General features: G+C 43.0%; 1 protein-coding gene across 1 annotated transcript in view; it reads left to right on the top strand.

Annotated features, from left to right (window-relative positions):
• Positions 1–18,880, top strand: part of LOC121316553 (inactive phospholipase D5-like) — a 181,622-nt gene that overhangs the window by 114,912 nt on the left and 47,830 nt on the right. The window contains exon 5 of the mRNA XM_041251598.1: positions 11,162–11,289. Coding sequence (XP_041107532.1) covers positions 11,162–11,289 — 128 coding nt within the window. The remainder of the gene's footprint in view (positions 1–11,161; positions 11,290–18,880) is intronic.

Below are 18,880 nucleotides of genomic sequence, written 5' to 3'. Positions count from 1 at the left end.
ATGTTCTTTTTGTTAAAAAAAAAAAAAAAAAAAAAAAGTATCACCTCTCGCATCGATTGCGTCTACCATTGTTGTATTTAAAATTCCAAAATGCAGTGATGTTGCGTCTGGGTACGTAAGGGAACGTTAGGGTTCTTCTGCCTAAGCTAGTTTGGTACTCAGTGGGTGCAACATACGGTACTGTACCTCATGAAACCAGTTTGGGTCCACGTAGAGCTGTGAGCCTGCGTGGAACTGCCTTGGGCTCAGACTTGCCAAGGTGCACTTTGTTTAAAGTTTATATCCATGTCATTTGTTATGTATGTTTATTAAACATGTGCATTAGTGCTTGAAACTTGTAACTTCTTTGTCTGAGTCTCACTTCTTGGTAGAAACAGTTTGCCAGTGACCCTGTCACAAGGTGTCATTAACTTTAACAAGCAGTTATTAAATAGTACGACTTCTAGTACTAGACATATTGAATTTGAAAAGCAGCTTCTAGACATACTGTAGAAAAAGAAAAGGAAGAAAAAAATACACGAAGGACCACTGCCTGGGCATCACATGTGCTATTTGACTGGCTAAAACAAAAATAATTAAATATTGATTTCAAAGTGATTCCTCTGCCTGATCTAAATAATTTGCTACGGGAATTTTATGCCACTGCCCGTAGCTCAGAGGGACGCGAGTATTCAGTCTCATGCTATGTGACTCTACAAGACGGTATTAACCATTTTTTAAACAGTCCAGCTATAAACGGTAAAGTGAATTTGATAAGTGACCGATTATTTCAAAATGCAAACATCTTTGTTGCCACTGTGAAGTGGTACCGCAAATCTGGCATGGATACCTCCTGTCACTACTCCCGGATCACAAAAGGCGATTTAAAAAAAAATTAAAATCTCCCCAGCACTGTCACCTGACACTGCCTCAGGTCTTGAGAGAAAGGTTTGGTTTGGTGTGCAAATAAACATGGCTAGACGTGGCAGAGAAGGTGTGCATGATTTAAAAGCAGACACGTTTGTGCTTTGCCATGATGAAAACGGGCAGGAATATTTCACAGTAAAATTGAATGAACAAACCAAGAATTACAAGAATTATAATGATTCAAAATAAAGAAAAACTCAGAGGTTTCATTTACTCTATCCCCGGAAATCCTCTCTGCCAAGTCTTTCAAATACTCTATCTTGATTGGTCAAAAAAGGTCACATGGGGATATGAATATTTAAGTGTAGAGCATGTCGATGCGGGCTGTACCGTGTGGTAGATGACACCGACTGGAGTTACGCGTCCAGAGCCACAGGTGAGGTGAGGTGAGGTGAGGTGAGGTGCCATCTAGAGGTTAAATTGAAATTGAAACTATTGGCTTCAGTGAAACAGAGTATATTTTGTTATTGCAATTAAAATACTTGTTTGTGTATAAAACATTTGCTTTAGAACGGTTAGTGATTATTATAAATAAGTTAACATAGGTCTACAAGAGGAGCCTGCAGTATTTAGATGTCACAATTCAGCGAGTTGAACTTGCTCTCACGTTGCAAAAGCACAGCGTAAGGAGAAAGAAGACTGCAGTACTGAGGCACAGGCTCAGAGTGCCTGTCGAATCTGCCTGGTCGCCAATGGCAACTTACCACTCGCAGTAGAACTCGATGAAGCATAGGTAACCATGATGTGTGAGGCCCGGTGGAACTTGTAGTACAGCAGTGTCGTTGGAGTCAGTCTTTCTGAAGAAAACGCAGACCAATTTGAGTAATGAAGCTATGCTGTGAACGGCGCTGTAGCCTGGCTGGAGACTGGATGGAGCAGGAAAGATTAACGTTGGAGTTCCTGCAGCTGAACAGAGAAGCTGAATGATGGGAAGAATCACCTGAGCAGGTAGGAAAATAGTTGATAATATCTTGGCAGCTCTGTGCAGTGAAATGACCAACAGAGAAACGACCAAGGTTTTAAATATTAAGCAAAGATTTTAAGTTGAAGCAGGAATGACCAGGTCTGCGCGCTTGCTACAAAACAAAAAAAAAAACAAACACGGACGGAGGGTTGAAGCAGTGCTGAGTGTATAAATAACAAAGGAAGAGATTGACAAGTGAACTGATCCAGCTATCACAGGTATTAAAATCATGCCCCTGGGAAGTGGTTTAACAATGGTATGTCTGTCATTCATCGACTAGCTGTAGAACATGCTTCCAAAACAATCTTAATAAATACAATGCATGAATATGTTGCTCTCTTTGTTGTTAATCACACTTTGTATCATTCTGTAAACTACAGTAGAGCCACCAGGAGAATAAGCCATGCAGGTCAGTTAGAGAATGAGAGATTTGTTGACATAATGTCCTTGTCAAGGTAAAATTGTGCTTGTGTTTCTTCAAAAATTCTGACCAGTAAGTGTGCTGCAGTTGATGATTGTGAACTTGCCATAGGGTGTGAAGGATTTTTATATGAGGTAGAAGAAGGTGCAGAGGTGTTGTGTGAAGATTTATATGAGGTAGAAGAAGGTGCAGAAGTGTTTGTGTGATGGTGTTACAGGCTGGCGGTAGTGGTGGTGACATCAGAACCAGGAAATGAAACACAGAGTGGTGAGTGAGTTGAGGAGAAAGCAATGCTGCAGGGTAGAATAAAGACAGACAACGATTTACAGCTGCAACAGTGTTTATTGAATGAATAATGTCCAGAGCCTGACCGCAAACAACTGTAAATAATAATATTGGAGTGATACAGCGGTGTGTATCACTCTGTATTTATAATCCCCGGGTTTGACCCGTAACCAAAGGTCAAGTCCTGCACACTGACATGCAACACAAAACATAGACACAGTTTACAGTGAGTGATATTAGTGCTCGTTGTGCAGACAATTTTCTGTGAACAAAGGGAAAGTGCTGGTGTCCGGGTTTGATGCTAGCTGAATAGTGACAGCTCTGGATTGTGTTAGTAGTCCAGAAATAACAAACAGGTTTTACTTCGACAGACAAACACAACACTTACGTTTTTCTTTATTTTACCCTCCTTCTCCACTCACCGAACACACAACCCCGAGTGAGTGAAAACATGCTGCTTTTATGCAGCTGTACCGAGACTCAATTGCAAATCAGTCATTCAGTTGGAGTATCGGTACAACTGCACGTGAATTAATCTAGTGCAATTTCCAGTGCTTACATATTATTATGTTTTACCTGCACGTGAAGCGCTGTGCAATCCTCTTGCCTAAATACAAATATACATTTTAAATCACTCGTGTTACACAGACCCATTCATATCCCGTGCACCAGTACCTATACACCAACATTATCACACCACACGTAACATATAACAAAATACACACAGGGGCTGGGCACATTGTCACAGATGGATTTTTACATGAGCTAGAATAAGGTGCAGAGGTGTTTGCAGGTAACTCAGAAACACTTAATAAGAAGTGCATTGAATTACAGGTAGTACTTCAAATACTACTTCAAAATACTATGACGTACAGTATTAATATAATGTACTAAAATATACTACCATACTACTATTATGTCCTATAGTATTACTATAACATACTATAAATTACTAAAGTATTACTATAAACTACTAGAATATACTACAGTAATACTATGATGTACTACAGTACAAATATGATGTACTATAGGTTACTATAGTACTTTTTGGTAAGGGAGCCAAGAAGCATTTCCCAGAGAAAGTAAACAAAAACAAATGATAGGTTGCAGATGCAACCCCGGTTCCCTGAAAGAGAAAATAACCATTAACGTATGGGACATTGCCGTCAGGTAGTAGGGATTGGCTGAGCTTTATAGCAAAGCTGCTGTGTAAGCCCACCCCCCTGGGAGCTTACTATACGCAGCGCGCAGAGACTCTCTTCATCTTTTGCTCTTCGGGCCGAGAAGGCTTCCGGAGTGACCTCGCGGGTTAATGGTTATTTTCTCTTTCAGGGAACTGGGGTTGCATCCGCAACCTATCGTTCCCTTTCAATTCAAAAATAACCATTAACGTATGGGAACAGTGTACCCAAGCTGTCGCGAGGGAGGATTCTTGGCAGTAGGACAGACTTACGTCATAACGCAATTGCGTAGGCAATACATCTAGGCATATGCGGAGCTGTGCTTCAGTGTCTATGCTCGCAATGACACCTTTCCTAAGGTGGGGTATCCGACACTACATTGGCATCCTGAGGTGCCACAGAGTGTAGTACAGATGCTCCAAATAATGGAGCAGAGGAATCCAGCATGTTTAATCTGTAAAACCTCATAAAGGTATGCGGTGTAACTCAACTGGCTGCCGTGCAAATATCAGACACTGGCACCCCTCTAAAGAGGGCCCAGGATGTTGCCATACCCCTGGTAGAATGTGCCTTCAACTGCCCTGGCGGTGGAAGGCCTGCAGACTCATAGGCTAATTTAATAGCATCTACTATCCAGTGGGAAAGGCGTTGTTTTGACAACGGCTGACCCAACGTCTTAGAACCATGGCATATGAACAGTTGTTCTATTTGCCTCACGGTCTTTGAACGGTCAATATAACACCTCAATGCCCACACAGGGCAGAGCATGTGTAACCATTGTTCCTCTGGAGAGGAAAAGGGAGGAGGATGGAATGCCATCAACTCGACTAGCTGGTTCATATGGAACGGGGATATAACCTTTGGCAGAAAGCCTGGATTTGTACGCATGGAGACCTTAGAACCGTCTCATGCGAAGCGGATACATGAAGGGTGCACTGACAGTGCATGTAATTCACTGACACGTTTTGCTGACACTACTGACAGCAAAAATGCGTTTTTCATACACATGAGCTTCATATCCACTGAGTGGAAAGGCTCGAACGGTGCCTTGGTAAGGGCTTTTAGCACCACGTCAAGGCTCCATGACGGTAAGTTGGTCACTCTTGGAGGTCGCAAGTGTCTTGCACCTTTAAGGAACTGAGATACCAAAAAGTGGCAACCCGGTAATAATCCGTCAGTGCGTACATGGCAGGCTGATATGGCGGCTAAATACACTTTAGGTGTAGAGGGAGATTTCCCTTCATCTAACAGTTTCTGCAGAAACTGTAATATTACTGCCATAGGACAAGATATTGGGTCATGGCCCCCCGCCAGACACCAATCTTGGAGCAATTGCCATTTGTACATGTACTGCGACCTGGTAGAGGGCGCTCTGGCACTCTGAATGGTCGAGATCACTGCTGTCGAAAGCCCTAAGGCTGACAGGCGCTCCCGCTCAGGGGCCAAGCCCATAGCTGCATGAGCTTGGGGTTCGGGTGCCAAAGCCGACCTTCGGCCTGGGACAATAGGTCTGCTCGCAGGGGAAGCTCCCATGGTTGACCATGCAGTAACTGCACCACGCTCGGGAACAATACTCTCCGAGGCCACCGAAAAACGATCAGAATCACTGTCGTTCGCTCTACCCTGACCTTCTCTGGAAATGCATATACGAGGACTGGCGACCAATCGTGAGCCAGTGCGTCGACTCCTAGGGGGCTGTCGGGATCCCTCACCGAGAACCATAGGGGGCAGTGCGTGGTCTCTCAAGAAGCAAAGAGATCTACCTGCGCTCTGCCAAACCATTCCCAGATGCGCTCTACCACCTGAGGGTGGAGATGCCATTCTCCTGCAAGAGGGCCTCCTCTGGATAGGAGGTCTGCTGCGTAATTGACTCTGGGTGAACCGCGCGCAGAGAGGTCAAGCACGGCTGTGCCAATAGCAACAGCCATGCTACCATTCGGTGAAGGCGGGGGGACCGTAGGCCTCCCTGGCGGTTGATATACGCCACAACCGTGGTGTTGTCTGACCGCACCAACATGTCCTTGCCCAGAAGCACTGGCAAGAAGTGCAAGAGGGTGAGGTCCACTGCTCTGAGTTCTAGAGCATTGATGTGGGCTGACCTCCAGGGTCCTGACCACATTCCGCGGGTCCCAGAGCCATTCCAGACTGCTCCCCAACCTTGGTTGGAAGCCTCGGTTGTAACCACTTCCCTCCGGAAGATGGGACCCAGGCGAACACCCTGGAGGATGTTTGCCGGAACTTTCCACCAGCGTAGTGCTTCCCAGCAGGTCTGGGATACCGTCAGCCTGCGATGTTTGTCTCTCCGCGGATGTAATGCGAAGGCATTGAACCAGGCCTGTAGAGGTCTCTGGTGTAATAAGCCCAAGGGAAGGGCTTGTGAGGCGGCAGCCATCAGCCCCAGCATGCGCTGACACATCTCCATGCTGATTGTTTCTCTCAACCTAAACAGGGAGAGACACCGTTCCAGCGAGGCAACTCTTTCTGTCGACAGGGTCGCTTCCATGGACACTGAGTCCAGATGCAACCCCACAAACTCGACTTGTTAGCTTGGCACGAGGGGGCTCTTCTCTGAATTGACCTTCAGACCCAGCCGCTGAAGATGGTTCGTAACCATCACTGTGTGCTGTGCCAGCTGCTCCTTGGACTGCGCGCAGACGAGCCAGTCGTCCAGATAGTTCAGCAGTCGGACACCTTGAGCCCGCAAAGGCACTAAAATGGCATCCATACATTTGGAAAAGGATTGAGGAGCTAGAGACAGACCAAATGGGAGAACACAAAACTCGTACACCCTGCTCTGGAATGCAAAACGAAGATACTTCCTGTGACCCGGGCAGATGGGAACGTGAAAGTATGCATCTGTCAGGTCCACGGTGGTAAACTAGTCGCCCCCCCCCCCGAACTGACTGGATAATGTGCCTGTGCGAAAGCATCCTGAATGATAACCGCAGTAGGTATCTGTTCAGTGCTCGCAGATCCAAAATAGGGCGGAACCCATCGTCCTTTTTGGGCACTAGGAAGTACTTGGAATAGAACCCCTGGTCGATCAGAGCACGGTCTACTTGTTGAATGGCACGCTTCCTGAGCAGTGTCTGTATCTCCGCATTCAGAGCTGAGGACTGAACCGAGTCCTTCACTGCAGTTCCAACCACCCCCCTGAAGGGGGGAGGCTTTAAGCGGAACTGAAGGGTGTACCTGGTGGAGATGGTCTTGTGCACCCAGATGTTGTTGATGCACTGTTGCCAGAACTGGATCCGTGGAACGGTGTAGGGGTGAGTTAATAGCTGCCTGAATGTCTCAGGGCTGCTTTAGTTGGGCTCGCTCATGAGGTGCCTGGCTAACGCCACGAGGACGTGACTTGCCACCACCTCTAGGGCGCCATTCCACGCGCCACGGTCTTGGAAAACCAGGCTGGCTGCGTGCTGATGGACCTACGGGGGAAGTCCTGCTATCCCGAGGTTGCGCCTGTTGTTGTGGCGGTGTCCTACGCCAAACCTGTTCCTGAGGCCACTTTGGCTGGAACTGCTTACTTGGCCACATTTTGGCCATTTGCTGTGACCCCTCCCGTGCCTTGATGGAGCGTTGCAGCATCTCTTCCACTGCCGGACCAAACGTGTGTCCAGGAGTGATTGGAGCGTCCAACAAGGGGGCCTTATCAGAGCTGTCTTCTGGCCACTACCATGGAAGCAATGCTCCTGCCTTTCGCCCGTGCGTTTAACTGGGCCAGCCTTACCAGCAGATGGCTGACTGTACTTAGATCGCCTCTGAGGGCCGCAGAAGGGCACTCAGGTAATTCCCTTATCAGTGCCGCCTGGTACACCGTCAGTAGACTGGCTATATTAGACAGCCTGACTGCCTCTGTGGCCGCAGAGTACCCTTTTTTAAGGTGTGTTTCTGTGGTCCTGCACTGCTTGTTAGGACACGCTGGGTCTTTGGTAAGCCCAGACAGTGTCTGCATCTTCACCAACGCGGCGAACGCAGCGTCCACAGGTGGAAAGGATGCTAGGCCGGCCTTACTGGCCCCCTGCATAGTAAAGGCTGAAGCCTTGCGAGACGTCGCAGGAGCAGAGGCTGGAGCCCCCCAGGTAGACTGCACTTCCTTGATGAAGTCCGGGAATGCCGGGAGCATCCTGGACTGATGGGACTGGGCTGAAGGCGACTCGAACAGAGATCGCCAGGGAAGCTCTGTCTGGGGCCAATCGATGCCCAAGTGACGGGTTGCTCTGTCAACCACAGACCACATAGGGTCATCAGTGTTCATCAGCTCAGACTCAACATCCTGGTCTGAGTGGTGGGAGGCTACCTCAGCCTCTACCCAGAATCCCCTTCCAGAATGTCAGAAGCATCTCTGGAGACGACGTCAATATCCCAGTGCTTCTGCGACTGCATTGGGAGGGAACTAGCCAATGGAGGTTCAGGGGGGACCGTTGGTTGGCTGGAGACGGGCCCGGCGGGCTGCTCTAGGTCCTGCTGTAGCCAGGGACATAAGCAGGGACTGCTGTCCCATCATGACCTCCATAAATTGGGACATTTTGGAGGTTAGCTCCGCCACCTCGGATCTCTCCCTGTGTTGCCTGTCTCGCCGAGGGGAACGAGAACATCCCCTACGCCGAGGTGATCTAGAGCGCGATCTAGACTCCTGACGAGGGCGTGCCCTAGAAGGGGAGGGGTTGCTAGCCTGAGCGCGTCCGGTGGGGGACCTCTGACCAGCTGTAATCTGGGAGGCTGGGCTCGTGGAGAGCTGCAATCGCCCTGCGGCGTCGCCGTGGATGATGGCAGGGCTGAGATGGTGTGGGAAGAGCCCGATGAAGGGGAGTGCCCACCCACTGATTTCTTGGCCCTTTGCCTAAGGGCACGAGTCTGGAAACCAGCGCAAGACTAGCAAAAAGCCCGTGCTCCGGCCCAAGGCATGCCACACACTCGTCATGTGAGTCACTGGCAGGCAGCTTTGCCTGACAGGACGTGCAGCGGTGAAAGCCCGACATTTTGGGCGAACACGGAAAAGTGAACATCGACCAAGTTCCAATCGAAAACGTCTATCAACGAGCAGGGAACGCCGATGCGTCGAGCGTTTTACCGTCGAGCGTCGATGCACTGAGCGTCGAGCGTAGATACGCCGAGCGTCGAGCGCATAGCGTCGATGCGCCGAGCATATAGCATCGATGCACCGAGCGTCGAGTACGTGGCGTCAAAGTGCTGAGCGTCGAGGCGCAAAGCGTCGAAGAGCCGAGCGTATAGGGTTGAGGCACCGAGCGTCGAGTACATGGTGTCGAAGCGCCGAGCGTCGTGCCGGTGGCATCGAAGCGCAGAGCACCATGCGTCGGAACACCAAATGTCGAGGTGCGTGCATTGAGCGTTGACGTCGAGCACCGAGCCCCAAGCGGGGAAGCGCTACACCAAGCGCTGAAGCGCTGACGCCCCGCAGACAGAGTACCGAGCGTGGAGACGCTAGCACAAGATGCCCAAGCATCAGCTGACCCACAGAGCAGAGACGCCAGTCCTGGTACGGTGTTTATATGGTGTTTATATACCTACCTTGGTGCTGGGGAAAATGTGCTTGGTGGTCGTCTTCTTCTGGTGAAAGGGATTTTTTTTTTTTATTATTATTCTGGAACGCTGCAGCAAGTGCTTGGTGTACTGTAGATGGGCTGTAGGGCAAACCGTACAGCTACCACACGGTGGGGAACACACAGCAGTGGAAGATAATAGCAGGCTGCAAAGCAGACTCCACACACACACACACGGTCTAGCCACGCAAGACCAAGGCTGCAATATGCGCGTGGCCAAGGCCAACGACGCGCGTCCTAAACAATGTATATATATATATATATGAAATATAATATATACAACCCAAAAACACACAGTATAAAATAATATTTAATAATTATAAATAATTATAATAACAGAAGAAGCCGGAGACCACGAAGTTACACAAAAACGCGATGCCGAAGCAAAGCGTGAAGGATATAAGTGTAATATATAAAAAATATATAACACAATTATAAAAGCTTTGTGAGAACAAACAGTCACGGGCTCTAGTACCTACCGCTACCAATGCTAAAGACAAAAGAGGAAGAGAGTCTCTGCGCGCTGCGTATAGTAAGCTCCCAGGGGGACGGGCTTACACGGCAGCTCGCGTAGAGGCCTATCGGCAGCTTTGCTGTAAAGCTCAGCCAATCCCTACTACCTGACGGCAATGACCCATATGTTAATGGTTATTTTCAAATTGAAAGGGAACTGATATATATATATATATATATATATATATATATATATATATATATATATATATATATATATATATATATATATATATATATATATTAGTACAAAATGTATTTACAAAATGTATTTAGGTAAAAACAAGCATACAATAAAAGCAATTACATGAAATACTAGCGCATCATCAATTGTGATGCAAATTCCGCTGGAAGATTGTTTCAGTGCGATTCCCACTGTATCATACAGGGTCCTGTTTACAAAACTTTTACTTGAGTTATTGAAGACTTTGCTTTAATATAATCATAAAGCTGTTTATCATTATGTAATTAATCATAACATGAATAAAAGCTTTGAGAATAATATTCATTGTTTCAATGTGTGTATGATAAAGGTACAGCATTTACAATAAATAAGGATGAAAAGTAATCATATGACTTTTACAATAATGAATTCCAGCTCCAAACTGAGAAAAATGAATAAAACTTCTCTAACCACTTCTATTCATTTAAAAAAAAAAGGTGTAAGGGAATGAAAGATAACCGAATAAAATGGTATTGGATCAATTTATTCCATAATAGCCTTTTTTATTTACAATGAAAACCTTTGCCATTTCTGTCGATAATGACAATCATTTTCTGGATAGTTTCCATAATAACAGTAAGCCATCAAAATTGACCCTATAATGCAGTCTGGAAAACTCAGTTTTATATCAATACAGTATAATTTCAAAACAACAATCCAGTGAGTAAAGATTATTAGTATGTATTAAGTATTTATATAGTTTAAATAGTTTTGTCTACACTTTATCCATCAAAGCAAAATTGAGTTCTAACAGTTCCCTAATCTAACTAGAGCTGAAAGAGTGCCAATTCAAACTGGACCAGTCTGCTACCAGTAGAAAAAACAGGACTGATTTAAAAGCACCGTTAAATCAGTCCTGGTCAGAGATGGAAATGTGGAGGCCAGTCCTTTGCACAATATTATTTTCTTTTTTTATATATATATATATATATATATATATATATATATATATATATATATATATATATATATATATATATATATGTGTGTGTGTGTGTGTATATATATATATATATATATACATATGCCACACATTATTTGAAAGGGACCTCCTACATTAAGAGAAAGCTCAAAAGATGTTTTTCTTCTTTGTTCCCAATTCAGGTGCTGACATACACTTTCTGAACATGACAGCGTTAACCAGAGGCAATCTGCGCTCCTCTTTCTGGGTTGTGGATAAGAAGCACATGTACATTGGCAGTGCAAGCATGGATTGGCACTCCATGGCACAGGTAAAATGTTATAAAGTGAAATCATTTTAATTTTATTACAGACTGTAATTTGGTATTTGTATCAGTTGACTTGCCAGGATAGCGCCAATTCACCAAACTATTTTAAATTCATGAAATCAATTATGACATACAGTATGTTCTAGGCTGTTGTTGGGTTCCTTAGAGTAGCAGGGTTCCAATATAGCGTTGTACGTCCACAAATGTTAAAAAAACTTTAAAGTGTGTTTCAAAGGTCTTTTCAACATGTCAGTTCCAGTGAACTCGAGTTTGATATCAGGGGTGTGTCCTCTGATCACTACGGGAAGAGCGATTAGAGGAGGTAAAAAACTGCAAGTGCTCTGCCTTTTGTGTTCTGCACGAAATCATGGGTCGTTATTGCTATGTTACCTGTTTGGCAATGTGGGCACTAATCCTTACACTATCAGCTATAATAATAGTAATAATAATAAGACGTGCTGTTGGCTTTCACTGTGCTCCCCTCAGAAGCAGGTGCTGCTGAGGTTGGCCCTGTGGTTGCCCTTCTGAGTCTGGAGCTGGTGGAAGCTTCTCTCCCTCTGGCTCTGGAGACAGCTCCTCCCCCTATGTCTCTGGAGATGCCAGCGGCTCCCCCTTTGGCTCCAGAGATGGCTGCAACTCATCACCCTGGCACCGGAGACAGTAAAGGCTTTGGCACTGGAGACACCAGTGGCTCCTCCCGATTTGGCCCTGGAGATGGCAATGGCTCCTCCCTCTCTGGCACTTGGGCAGACAGCCCCTTCTTCTCTGGTACTGACAATGATTTATTTGCTCGACAACGGGAACAGCCGCTCCTCCCCTTCCTCTTGGAGGGGGCAGCATACCACCATGTGTCCGAACTTCCAGCCAAGCAGCTGAAGAGGGTTTCTAATCCACTGTCTCACAGAGCTTTGGATACAGAGGGGCCCATCTCTGACATTTGGGTAGGCAGCCGCTGTTGTGCCATCAGACGAAGCCATTCGTCCAGAGATTCCAATTCGTCCTTCCTGAACGCCTCCATGAAGCAGAGGTCTTTTTAAAGATTCTCTTATCTGACGTGCCTAAACTCCCCACAAGCTCTGCACCATGGAGCCCCTTTAGCTTCAGCGAATGAGATTTATACTTTGTAGCTGAGCGAGCATGTAAATGAACACAGATCGTATGTTACTGTAAACCCTCAGCTGTGATCGTCTCATACATACAGAGCTTGTTCATTTTATTTTTTTAAACAAAAAAGTGGGCTTGAGTCTTCAAAAAATAGTAATTAATACTTACATTTTATTTCTTGAAACTTTTTTCATACAATGTAGTGTACCCAAAACTATTCAAATTATACAAATACTCGATACATGCTACAAATCTTTATTGAAAATAAATACTCATTTTCTCTAAAACTAAACATTGCTAAATAAAATACTTTGTACTGCTGTTGAACGCCTTTTTTTATTTAATGCAATCTGCAGATAAAACGAGAGGTTTATCTGTTTCTGATTTTTTTTTTGTGATGCCCCGTTTCTTGGACATGGTGCCTCCCTGTGTATTTTTCAACTGTATGTTTTTTTGTTTTTGTTTTTATTTATATATATATATATATATATATATATATATATATATATATATATATATATATGTACATTTACGCCGGACGTGCACAGAGAAATATGAACAGTTTATTTCAGACACAATCTGTTTCGGTGCGCGGCCGGTGTGAATGTGCATCGTACAGTATTGTAAAAAATAAATAAAAAATGTTAAGTTGCAGTGAAAGGACCTTTAACTAAGTTTTGTTTTCTAAAGTAACATTTAAACTTGTCAAAAGCAATAGTCTTTTTATTATTTGTTTTGGTGTACAATTTAAAAGCTCTCACGTGTGTTGATGTAGCTGAAACTACATTATTTGGTGACCTTTCCGTGACTTCTTGGATTTTTTCCACAACTCGTCCTTGAAATGTACCAAAAATCAATGTGATAAAATCGTAGCCTTTGATTATAAATGATAACATATGTCAGTTAGTCTTGGCAGGGTGTGCATATTGTGTTGAAGAATCATTTGTTTAAGCAGTACACCAGGAAAATAATAAGGCCCAGATGGGACATGTGAAGGAAAAAGTTGAAGGCATTTACCAAATATTTCTCTACTTGACTTGTGCTTATTCTGCTTTTTTCAGCTGACAGATAACTTGTTGGCGTTTTAAATTCCCAGCACTGAAACCAAAAAACAGTTGGTTATAACAGTTGGCAGATAAAGGAAATAGCAATACACTTCCTCCAGCAGAAAACATGTTATAGGGAAGATATGCCTGTATGTTTACAACAATGCAACATTATACTGTACATTTGGAACACTTGCATAAAACAAATAGGAATCACTTAACATGGAGGTTGTGTCGTTTTAAAATGTTTTATACATATGAGAACACATATCTCAGATTACACATCATAAAACTCACCACGCACCTCCTGGGGGAAAAAAGAGCCTTGGCATAGGTTGAGACTGACCATCTTAATTGTGATTAAATCTGAGGCAGGATGCTTCAGAGAGGCCTGTAATTGGAACTGTCTGCAGCTCCCAGCAATTGTTTTGAGTTATTGCCAAAAGTGGAGAAAGGAAATCCGCAGTATCCTCTTTCAAAATGCAGACAGGATTGCAGATACACAGGCTCTGGTCATTTATCTTCTTCCGATGTGCAGGTCTATGTGCTGTCGTTGCTGTGGCCTTGTTCATTATAACCTTAAGGGATCCACAGGAGGCTTTAATGCATTGATCTTTCACCTCTTGAGTTTTCTCTTGGTTCCAATCCAGCTCTGATCACTGGTGAACTGGATTTGTAAGCTTGGTTGCTTTTCTGCAAAGGAGAATCCTCCCCTAACCTGTACATTATCAGCAAGCGCATAAAAGATCTGTGTGTTATTCTTTCATGTCACTTCTTTTTATTTTGGCTGCTCGGTCAAGCGCTGGGAAGCCGAAACGGGAGTCAACCGCTTAGAACCTGGAAGAAGGGCCACCCTCAGCCATGGATTCCCTGAGGTTTCCCGCTAAAATTTTTTAAATGTGAGTAGGGTGTTTTTCCTTACCTGAGTGCTGAGCGGTTCGTATTAAGTTCTGCAGGGTGCGTGGTCAGGTTGGAGAGGCTGGGCTCTCTCTCCCAGTGCAGTCAATTCAATATTTGGGGGATAGGTGGCAGGGTGCCACTGTGGAGAGCGTTAATTATTTATTATTATTTATTCATGGTTTAGCGGCCTTGTCTTTTCTTGGAGAGGTAGCCCATAGCCACTTCCTATCTGTGGCACTGGGGTTGCATGTAACTGTTCATGGTAGCCGTCGAGTACCCACAGACGAGGCCTATGGCCCAGTTTATCTTTCACTCAGGCCTGAGTGCTCATCACAGTCATCGGGCCCTGAGCGCCCTTCACAATCATAAATCATCTACAATTGCAATCATCATCATTCATTCATTGCCATTCATTCATAGCGGATTCTCCGTGCTGAATAAGTGATTTCAGAAAGCTACAATACAGTTTAAGTAAATTGAAAGTTATTCCACCCAGTAAGGACTGTTTTTCAAGGAATTGGATTGCTATTTTTCAAATATTATCTGAACTGGAAACAGCTTTGGATCAAGATTCTGAGAAATGTAATATAATCTGTTTGGCACTTTATAAAATGTTTCAAAAGCTACTCCAAACCATAAGTCCTTTTCATAATAATCTGTTTAAAAATCAAGAGGAGAAAAGATTAGCGATTGACTTTACAGGTACAGTATCCTACATTTTCTTCTATTTTACACAGAGGACTGGATGACATTATTAATATAATATACAATATCCAAATCTTAAGACTTATTAATAAAGAATTGCCCACTGTCCTACATGAAGCATTCATGTTTTGCAACTTGTAGTACTAAGATAATTCATATAGGTGGTTGGGTTTATTTCAGTTATATTCCCTGCACACATGAAATGCTGAAATGAGGCTTGATAAGTAATGAGCTGTCGGACTAAATCAATTTATCAATTTGAAAAGCTCAAGTTTAATTTCTTATGCACTCAAAGAGATGTCAGCCTAAAGTATTCATGTTAGAAAAGTGGTATATAGCTGAATGAGAACTGTTGTCAAATGGGGCATTACTGTTCTAATCGTTTCTAATGTATTTGATATACATGTATAACAATATTCAATTAAAATATTAAAGAGTGGGCTGATTCATGACTCATTCTGGTGCTCATAAAATCAAGCAGCTCCCTAGTTTTGGCCAAGACCTGAGTATTTTATACATTGACATCCCAGCCTGTCCTTTTAAGATGGAATTCAAAGCTGTCGATCCCTTAGTCCATTTGGCTTTATTTTTCTAATATAAAAAGGACAGTAATGCAGCTGAAACAAATGCAATACATTTCTAATAGACATATTGGTGGTGAAAATTGATGTGGCAGAATATTTTAAGGTACTTCTCTGCGATTATTTTTTTTCTTGAAAACTAAGCACATTTCAACAGCAGTTTAGGTTGAATTTCGAAAACACAGAGGCCCAGATTTCTAAAAGGATTGCGCATGTTGTTTTGTGACCGTAAAACGGGCGCTGAGAGTTCTGAATTCCTGGATGGGATTTATAAAACACACGCAATGGAATAAACACGTGATTAAGACATGATTTGCGGGGGCAATGTCTCTGTGCGCATTAGCCCTTGATGCATATGTAATTCTGTACATGCATATGTAATTCTGTATGCATATGTAATTCTGGCGTGTTTCTGAACAAAACTGTTAAAGTTGGGAGGGGATTTTGCAAATAAGGTCTATTAAATATTCCGTCTAATTTATTAAAGCTGCTGGTAATTGCAGGCCTCGTATTTGCGTGATTATTTTAAGAACTCTGAAAAGCAGCTGTTAATTTGACGCAGTCAGACAGTAGGCTATATAAAAGGCAAGGTGATGTGGGAGACTTGTCTGCAGAAAGAAGGAGACATTGTTTTTAAGGACAAAGAAACATTTAGTAATATTTTGCAAAGAGTTAATTTTTTAACCCTTCTGATCAAGTCAGTTTGTAAATTATGGTTTGTAATACTGGTACCGTATTGTTTTGTAAATACATGTTTCATAGCTTCGAAACAGAAATTCTGTAAATAGAGAATATAGAATCCATGTATAAAAGGTTCTTAGAAGCATCTAAAAAGGTCTCCCCACAGTAGCAAAGCAAGGTTCAAACGAGAGCCTTTACTCGTTAGAGTGTAGGCATTATTAAAAGAACAGTGGAGGAGATAAAGAAAAGATGGAACGATATTCCGAAGCACACGAAAGAAAAAGTCTCATATGCAATGAGGGCTCATCCTCCACCGTTATTTTAGTAATGCCTACAGAATGTATTTTTTGTAATATGGCATTCTGGTATTTAACAATACTGGTTCAGGCAGTATTGTTAAATTCGAGTTGGAAAGAAAATGGTGAAAAAAAGGACAGAGTGACATATGAGGCAGCAATGGAAGGATTTTCCACCCGTTTGACTGCCATGGATGAAAGTAAATAAAACGTATTGTTTCTGAAGTTTGAAAAGTCTATATGCCTGGAATTATTCTTTACGAAATAAGAAGTTGAACTAATATGCGAAGCACAGTAACTGGATGATGTGTCGCAATGTATAAGCAACCTACTACAAACTCTGAAGTGGTACATTTGTTTATTAAGAAGCCACCACACATTCCTTATTTTATTCATTTCTCATTGTGATGTATTTCATTTTCTTTTTGAATGTGTAGCCTACACATGCAGGGTTGACCCAAACCCGTTAGTTATTGTGAGAGGTGTGTAATTCTCCATCGCTGATTGTGGCGAGGGGTAATTAAATTGGTTGGTTGCAGAATCTCCTGCTTTACCTATTTAGTTTAATAAAATGGGTTGTTATTTTGACGATGAGTGTGGCCATACTGGCTTTTTGCAGTCGGGTTTTTCCCCTTTATAAATTTGGGCCTGACAGTGTATACAAGTGCCAGTCTCATTAACAGCTTTTTCAAATTCTGGATTGCTGGGATCAAAAGCATTTCATTTCTTACCAGGTGGATCTATTGTGCTACCCAGCCACATCTAAAGGGTAATGACTGCAAAGTAAAAAGTTTACTAATGTCAGTTAATATTTATTTCACAAATAGTACTTAACTAAATGTTTGACAGTGTGTAGGTTGATTTTAAGCCAGTAAAACATTGTTTTAAAGATTACATATATGTTGCTAGAAAGGAGAATTTCAAGTACAGTAGGCTCAGATGGAAGTGGACTCAAGTGATTTCTTTGCAGTACTAATCACAATCTGTACCATACTAAAATACGTAGACTATACTTTTTCATGTTTTTGATACCAAAATTGAATAAAAGATCAGTAATTGAATTAAAAATACACAGACACTCTGTTTTACATTTTACATACTTTCTGTAGAATTGTGATATTCATGTTTGGTTTCTGCAGCTGCTTTTGCATACATTTTTTTATACATTTCTTTATGATAGCATGGTTCGGATTACAAATCTACTACCCAGCTTTGTAATTGCAAAAGTCTACTGTAAAATAATGTTAACATATGTCTACTGTGCTCTAAACTTAGTTATGAATACAAGTAACAGTGCAAGATGAAAACTCAAAGTGACTAGCTCAGCAAAAAAAAAGAATAATACATTGATTTTGAGAAGGATGCAGAAAAAATGGCTGGGTATATATAACATAGAAAGGTCAAATCAATGGGTCTGCTTAAATGACTTTAAACAGTGGCAAACAGAGTGACCTAATACAGCTTGAACATGATGAGACCTGGCAACAGGAAGTGAATTGAAGTTCACATTGTCATGGACTTAAATTCAACCACAAAGTGGCCTAATGCTTGTTTCACTTTGTGTAAGCATGTGTATTTCAGTAGGAGAAACTGCTGCTTTGAGGAAAGTGTAATATAGTCAACACTTACATATCCAACACTATACAATTTTGACTTCAGTGATGGTTAAACGCGTGTGACGCATACCCGAATGTTTAATTTTGGCCTGTTCCAACCCTTGTCAGTTTTACTGGGAACACAAAAAAATACAATATCAAAAATACATAGCTGAAAGGACTGTGTTTTAAATTAAGTAGGCTTCCATTTAGATGTACTGTATTGGTTTTGTTGGTACAGTACTGTGGAAGGGTGTGGGAAGTTCACTGACACAGAAGAAAGAAGGTTGGAGTTTGAAACACCACTTGGATGCACTGATTTATTTTTGCCACAAGGTGGCAGTGTTGCACGGGCAAACCCAATACCAGTAATGGTGAAGGGTTTCCGTCCACTCTTGGCTCACACGTATGTGCCCAAAATAGTAACCAAAACAGAAGGAGCAAGAAAAACAGGAAAATAAAACAAACTACAAATAAAAGTTGCTGTTCCTGCAGCTTCACACAACCGTCGCTATCTGAAGCTGCTCGGGTCTTCAGCTATGCTTTGCTATCCCCTCAGTTTTAATTACGGGTTTGCTCAGCAGCGGCTGCCTTCCTCAGCAAGGCTTGTCTCCCTTTTCCCGTAGCAGACACTGTCTATCTGTGTTTAGGTTGTGTACTCCATCTTTTTGTAAAAAACATTCCTG

This window comes from Polyodon spathula, chromosome 6, assembly GCF_017654505.1.
Source record: "Polyodon spathula isolate WHYD16114869_AA chromosome 6, ASM1765450v1, whole genome shotgun sequence".
In the NCBI taxonomy this organism is placed as follows: Eukaryota; Metazoa; Chordata; class Actinopteri; order Acipenseriformes; family Polyodontidae; genus Polyodon; species Polyodon spathula.
The sequence above is the reverse complement of the archived record's forward strand: the minus strand, read 5'-3'. Positions and strand labels throughout refer to the sequence as shown.